The sequence below is a fragment of the Dermacentor albipictus genome, chromosome 7, assembly GCF_038994185.2.
Source record: "Dermacentor albipictus isolate Rhodes 1998 colony chromosome 7, USDA_Dalb.pri_finalv2, whole genome shotgun sequence".
Lineage (NCBI taxonomy): Eukaryota > Metazoa > Arthropoda > Arachnida > Ixodida > Ixodidae > Dermacentor > Dermacentor albipictus.
In genome coordinates, this window is record NC_091827.1 from 84,332,685 (window position 1) to 84,340,541 (window position 7,857).

Genomic DNA, 7,857 nt, shown 5'->3' on the forward strand with positions numbered 1-7,857 from the left:
AGAGGTCTGTAAACTGTAAGCCGTTACATCGTTGTTATATCTTTTTTTTTTCCTTCTTCAAGCAGGCTCCTGAGAAACCGCTGTGAGCCACCTGGTCTTGCGAAAAGTGATATCGGAGCCCGTCACTAGCAAGCCACCCCTCAGTTTCTTCTCATATTTTTTTATATTGATCACGTGGCGAGTTTGACTGCATCGCCACACGGATTTAGTGCACGGTTCATCGTTCTGAGAACTTATGTTCGATGTCATGCGTTCTGTTGAAGGAAACGCCAGGACAAGTCGCTAATAAAGGTTCTTACTAAATCTGAATGAAATAAGTACCCTTGGCAATGTCGCGATATGGTTTAACTACATTCTTAGATTAGTCCTAAGCAGCCGTGATGATTCAAAGAATCACACCTCTATAGAGCGGTATTTCGTAGCAAGAAACAGAATCTCTGCAGCGACTACGTTATGTTTTTCTTCATTAACTACTCACTGCCCTCCACGTTACACAACCAAATGCGTTTTCTCGACAGCCAAGGCGACATATTCTACCGTCAGCAGAACACATATGCTAGTATTAACGCTTACAGTTTAGAAAATTGCGAGAGATTGTTTTGCTGCTGCGGGATTATAGGCCGATGTCTATTTCCGATATCTAGCTATTTCCGATAAATAGTTATAGGCTGATATCTAGGCCGATATAGCTACTTGAGTAAGAATTTATTTGATTACTTTCACACTGAGGTTACGGCGCCAGAGTAAACATTACGTACTGTAATTTACTGCTCCGTGATAGTACGGCTATTAAAATTCTACTATAATGCGCAATAATACTGCGGTAAGGAAAAGCGCATACTCCGCGTAAGTCGCAGTATCTTTTGCCACATGGATTTTGCAGAACCGAGTAAGAGGAAACAAGAAGATGGATCTTATCGGAAAGTGGACTAGCAGGTAGTATTTGATAGCATGAAAAGAGAAATGGGCCTTGCTGATGTAGCAGCCAGCGTGTTCCTGAAAAAAATTAATGAAAAGCAATACAATACTAAGCGGAACACAGCGACAGTTTTTCGACAACCTCAGCACCTTCATGGATGATGCTTAGACAAAGAAATTATCTTGACATTCGGAACTGTGATATCGCAAAAAAAAAGAGAAACACACTACTTGTGTTTGGTCAAGAATCGGACGTAGCTAGAAAAACAATATTCGTAAAAGAAAAACCCTAGTTAAACATGTTGCTAAAATAAGGCGGAAAAGTAAGATAGCCTTTTGAGCTGAGAATTATGATCTAAGAAAGGATAGTCTTGAATCAAAAAGAAATTTCTCAACGCCTGTGCAGAGAACTGAATCGAATGCCTGCTGCCAGATACATAAGGCATAGTAAGATTACCAATATAAGGCATAGTAAGATTCAATCAAATACGCCAACATGGCACTTTAATGATGAGAAACGATGACACAACGAGAAGTGATACACGGTCTGATCATCACCACATGATGGACGCAAAGGGGAGGGCGTCAGGAGGCTCTGTGAAGCTTACTGAAAACGAGTTCAATTCTTAGAGTGCAGCAAAAATTTTATTTCATCCTCCCCCCTCCATTTCTGGAGTTGGGTGGGTGGTAGTATGCGTCAACACCGACCGCTTCTTAACCGCGCACAGCATCACCCGGCTGCGACGCGGTGTCTAATTCGCCGGCTTATAATCGAGGGTTGCGCGCTAAGCGAAACCCACAGGTCCACGGAGCACGTCTCGCCGCGTCGCGGGGCAGAATGAAGGACAGGAGAGAAACCTGCCGCGGAAAGGAGGCCTTGGGTATACCGGTTCCGAGCGAGCCGAAACGTCGTCGGCCGGGTTGCGTTCTCTCTCCCCTTCTCCCTGCGCACATCCCTCTCCCCTCGCGAAGGCTTGCCCGAGCAGTGGAACAAACCGGGTGGAATGTAGGCCAGCGACGTTGCCCGCGTCTGCTAGACTGTGCACCCGCCCTGCCCTGCCCGTCGTGCTCGGCTCGCTCGCTCGCGAGCAGTGAGAGCGCGGATAGCCGAATATTTGCGCACCGAGGTGGGTTTTCTGCCGCGCGCCTAATCGTCGCTTTCGTCCGTGGATAAGAAGAGCCAGCGGTGTGTTGTGTTCCGGCGAGTGATGCGAGCCGAAAACGTGCGCCCGAGTGGCGACGTCGCGCGAAAAGATGGAGTGTGAGCGTGCCAGTGCGGGAAGCAACGAAGCTAGCTGCGGCGACGCCATAATCCCTTCGAGGTCTCCGCTTGTGCAGTGCGCGCGCCAGTGCCGACGATGACGGCGGTCGGCGGATTGAGCGTGACGGCCGTCCTCGCGACGGCGGCGGGCCTACTGCTGAGCAGGGCGACGTGCGAAGACACTCACGAGGGCCTCTACATCGGCAAGATCAACACGTACGCGCATCAGGTGTCCGGTCACGTCTACGCCATCGACGAGTACACGATCCTCATCAAGAACTTCTTCTACGACGGCCTGGGTCAGGACGCGTTCTTCTGGGCCGGATCCAGCGTGCGCCCCAGCAACGTCGGTTTCATCGTTCCCGATGAAGAAGGCAAGACGAACAAGCTGCAGCCGTACACCGACAAGGACATATACCTGCAGCTTCCCAACCGGCGTAAGATTACCAGCATCCGCTGGTTCGCCGTGTGGAACCTGCGGGAGCACGCCAACTACGGCGACATCTTCTTTCCCGAGGGCTTCGAGCCGCCCTCCCCGAGGCGGATATCGGAGTTCTCCCGGCGCGGCGCCGGCGTGCGCTCCGGCACCGTCGTGATAGTGGATTCGAAGACCATCCAAATCCCGGACTTTTACTTCAGCGGGAACGTCTCCGACACCTACTTCTGGGTCGGCCTCGGACCGCAACCGAACAGCGCTGGCCAGAAGGTCCCCGACGAGAAAGGGTACCTGGAACCGCTCGGCCGCTACGAGGAGAAGACCATCGAGCTGACGCTGCCCGGAAAGATGACCGTCTTCGACATCGATTGGCTGAGCGTGTGGAACACGGAGCTGAACGAGAACTACGGATCGGTGATTGTGCCGCACGGCCAGGACATCCCGCCTTCGCAGCTGGGATCCATGGAGCACGAGTCTCGCCTGCCCAACTGCGAGCAGCTACACGCGATCCTGCAGCTCCGCTGGGAGATCCAGGGCCGCAGCATCACGCTCCAGCTCACGGGGCAGATCGAGGAGGACGAGTACATCGCCTTCGGCATCAGCGGCGCTGCCAACTCTTCGAAGATGGTGGGCGCGGATGTAGCGGTCTGCTACATCGATGGCCACTACGCCAACGCCGTCGACTACAACATATCGGACAGGTTCCCGTGTTCTAACGTGCTGGGCCGCTACCGGGGCGTCTGCCCCGACTTGAAGGTCGAAGGCAAAGAGAGCTACCAGATCCTGACTTTTACCCGCAAGGACGGGCTCACAAGCTTCGTCTATCGCCGGACGCTTCTCAACCCGGACGACGACGGAGACCAGATCTTCAACCCCGACGGCGACACCTACCTCGTCTGGGCCATCGGCAAGTACAACGAGTACAAGGAACCTTCGTTCCACCACATGTTCCCGAGGGGCAACCTGAAGATCAACTTCGGCAGGAAGGAGGCCGCCGACAACTGCTTCGAGTTCATCACGGGCCAGAAACGCAAGAAGCCCGATCCCTGGCCCACGTTCCGCATCCGGGACAAAGCCGTGGACACGTTCGTCGCCAGGATCGGGCCGGCCGGCTTGTGGAAGGGCTATATGGGCATCACGGGCCGCAGCACTCCCGGCGAGAGCTGGTACGTGAACGGCGTGCTCGTGCCCGAGATTCACGTGCAGCGGGGCCACACGTACACGTTCCGCGTGGAAGGGGGCAACAACCCGCACAACGCGCGGTACTACCACCCGCTGTACATCACCGACAGCCCCGCCGGCGGCTACGCGAGGCTCACCGAGCAGGAGAGGCTGGGGATCAAGATCTACGCCGGCGTCCATTTCGACCGCCGGGGCCGGCCGCAGCCGAGCGCGGCGGGCCGGCTCTGTGCCTGGCTCTACAACACCTCGGAGCCCCGGCAGGCGGACGAGTTCGCCAGCTTCCCCAAGTTCCGGAACACGATGCGCCTGCAGTGTGACGACGGCCAGCCGGCGGTGCTCTCGTGGATGCCCAACGACAGCACGCCGGACGTGGTCTACTACCAGAGCTACACGACGCCCAACGTGGGCTGGAAGATCGTCGTCGTGGACGAGATAGTCTCGGGCAGTGGGGCCGTCTCGTGGCAACGGGTGTCGCCGAGTGCCGCCGCCGTGCTGGCGACGCTGCTGACAGCGTTGAGCGTGATAGTGTGCGCTTATTGATTCACAGACGCCGCCGTCTCGTCGGCCGATCGAAGTGGTGGTGATAACATTTAAGAAAGCGTCCAAAGTCCTTAAACGCTTTCCCGCAAGGGACTCGAGTTTCAGTTTCGAGATTTAATCGTTCCGTTAAAAAATTATTTAGGGCCGGTTGCCGTTTATTCGCGGCGGCGGCGACGCGCCGTATTCGCTAAGAGCGCCTCGAACTGCTCGGTAGAACGTATAGCTGCTATGAAGAGGAGCGCACTTTGACACGCATGCTCAGGCAAGTACAGGCGTTCGTCCCGTCTGTACTTCCTGTAGATGGGTTAATTTGCGAGCGTATTCCAATAGTAGATGTGCTAAGCAATCGAAAAGGAGCGCTTGAAAACTCATGGACACGGTGGGGAACGGGAAGAGTGCTGTATTAAAATGGCGCCGTCGTCGAATCTGCCAAGCTCTAATATCCGGTCTAGTCTCGTGAGATAGGTGTGGCGAGCGCGCCTTTGCCAAAGTATCACCCGCGCACGTGAGTTCACGAAAAAGCCCAATGATGATGTTGGTGATGATGCATGGTGATGTCCCTCAGGTGCTGCTACTCTTTCTTTTTTTTTTCTGTAGTCGTGAGTGGCATACCCTTCTGCGAACATAATGCCATCCACTCATCTAAGGGAGAGAATGTTGTTCCCATATTAAGCGAGAGGAGAATCTTGTTTCAATACTCATTGTGATGAATTCTCGCAAACACCCGGCGAAGCACGCTCCCTTTGTGCCCAGCTGTTGGCGCAAAGTTAGGTGCAAGCGAAGCTATGAAAAGCACTAATTCTAGGAAAACGCATTCCTTTCATATTTAGTCTATGATGGTAGGTCATCAACGTAAGCATGTATTTGGTACTTTCCGCTACGTTCTATACATGTGTCACCTTTGTTCATGTGTGTGCAACATGGTCGCAATTATAACACGACCGGAATATTGAAAAATTTACCCTTTGGGGCTAGGCACTGACGTCATCGAGTTAGTCATATTATGGTACAGCCAGCACGGTGAAAATCTGCGCGTCATCTCGATCCACTTGTCTTGAGCAGCTAAGTGGAAGCTGTGAATAGGACTAGAAGATGACGTACATTACGTCATGCGAATACTCCCCATATAAAGGAAGCATATCTACCTGGCATAGTCCCGGGACCGGTCAGCACTTATGTGATAACGAAAGAGAGATATAGAGAGAGGCATAACGGGACATTCCTTGGCAATGATCACACACTGCAATGGCTAACCCATGAGAAAAGCACAAGTACTGCTAGAGCACATAAAAATACGTAACTGGCCTACAGTAACAAATGTAAATTCATAAATATCGCACCACAGCATATTACTAAGGTTATATTTGCGTACCTAATAGCTATTACATTTTCATAACTTTTTTAAACACTTCACCTCTTGGGCAAAGTTCAGAATAAACGGTAACATAATCAGAAACACTACGGTGAAACTTTATCAGCTCGGCATTGCGTTTTAATGCAAAGAGAGACAAAATGTACAGCTCTAAATAAAATTAACTTTGGGAATGTGCGCTCTACAAACCACTAATTAAAAGCTGCCGAGTTGGAACGAATTTGTTTACGAATAAAGCAAGTTAAGGTCGTATAAGATGGGCAAAGTGAAGTATTGCACTCCCCATGAAATAATCGAAACAACGATCATCTATTTGCTGCCCAAAAAATACTTCTAAATTCCACGTTCCTTTGGCTAGAATACACGCTGCGACGTAAAGAACCACACAAGAAAGGCAGTGGTGTGAACGGAGCTGAAGTGAATCACAGTCACCGAACAATTATGAAGAACTTGAACGAGGCTGTGTAATACACCGATATGTTAGGCCACCGGGCGAGAAAGTGTTTATATTTATATCGTAGACCTAAAGATATTGAGAGGAACGGACGGTAAGGCCACCGCGTGTGCCTTACCATTGAGATTATCATCAATAACAAAGTTCAAGGAACTCCTGCGACGAGGCGCACTCACTGCGTTGCCTTAGTATCGCTGGTTCGAGTTCGTATGATTGTTTTGCTCTTTTCTAGGTACACAATATGCACCGTTTTTCATTAATACACGCACATAGCCGCGTGAGCCAGGCCTTACGTTCTGTTTCCGAACCGACTTTTGTTTTTATGCCGCGAAGCATGTTTGTGCAATATCTATGTTAAATGGCTTTCTGTGTAAACTAAATGCTGAAGGAACGTTAAAAGAAAGGCGTTTTAGCCTGTCATAGCAATTCAATAGTACTGTGCGCCTGCTTTGAGTGTGTGAATTTTAGAGAGCGAGAGAAAAAAAAAGGAAAGACTGTTCGATAGCCGAGAAATCGATGCCAGCGTGTGTGGGCAACATTGTGCTACCGACTCGGCTTCGAGGGAGAAATTACCAGACGTCCTTAGAGAGGAACTGTTGAAGTGACGAATGCTGGTATTGCTGTTATTTTTACAGGCGAAACAAATGATTTTATTGACTTGGCGACTCCAACGCAGCTTCAAGGCTGTATTGTTATTTAAGAACACAACTTCTAATAAACGTTCATGTTTTTTTCTCATGAAAAGTGGTTGCCAAATTCTTTGCACTTCCGCGCATCTATCTAAGCCCTAAAATAGCCGTGCATGGTGTATTTTTAATTTTTTTTCTATACAGATATTCTGGTACACGAGCCAGTTAAGGCGGCACGCAACAATGTTTTTTTCTTTCTTGTTTTTGACTGTTAAAAGTACATAAATTTTAAAGTGTCTTTTAGTGTTTGAGCAGCTACGGCGCATTAAAGGTTCTCAAAACTTGCTAAGTTCGGTTCTGGGTTCTTTAGAACACAATTTGTCCATCTTAAGTGAAAAAAAAAATGAACCAGACCCAAGAAGACGCCATCGAAATCTGTGACATCACCAGTGGACTCGTGTTAGCACTTCAAAGAGGAGTGGCCACCCATCTTTCCTTGTTGCGTGTTTTCTGCCTGATATAGCAAGCCTTGTCTCGGGAAAAAGAGTGTATCTCAAATTTTTTTTAATAGGAACTTTGCAAGGCTGTTTACTAATACCGCTTAAAGTATTTTCTGTCCCTCTTTAGAGTCAATTTAAGGCCTAAGATCGAATCGTTGTTGCGGCAAACTAAGTTTTCTTTTTTCTCCGGTGACTTTCTGTGGCATGTAGACACATTATGAGAGCTGCGACAGACGGCAGGAAAACTGCCTTAACTGAACTTTATTAGCTACTTTTGAACTAATACAGTGCCGAAAAATTGACAACAAAGAGATACAAACATTGTGCTGATTGTCTATCTGTTCCTTGTTCCATATCTTGTGCTGTTTTAGTTATTGGTTTCCTTTTGCGCTGTTTTCGTTTATGTAGCCCCGCACGAAGTTCTCCTTAACAGCTACCGCTGTCCAACTCTCGTGCGATAAATTTGCTGCACCCCACGCGGTGAGAATGAATAGGCAGTTTCAGCTATGCGGCCTCTCTTACCGCTGGTGAACATATATACTTCGAGGTCGCGTGATTGAATCCC

At 49.6% G+C, this 7,857-nt stretch overlaps 1 protein-coding gene across 1 annotated transcript; it reads left to right on the forward strand.

Annotated features, from left to right (window-relative positions):
- Positions 1-1,876: 1,876 nt before the first annotated feature.
- LOC139048043 (protein Skeletor, isoforms B/C-like) lies at positions 1,877-6,907 on the forward strand. Its single transcript, XM_070522427.1, has one exon. It carries the CDS (start codon positions 2,277-2,279, stop codon positions 4,335-4,337), a length of 2,061 nt encoding a protein of 686 aa, XP_070378528.1. The 5' UTR covers positions 1,877-2,276; the 3' UTR covers positions 4,338-6,907.
- Positions 6,908-7,857: the final 950 nt, after the last annotated feature.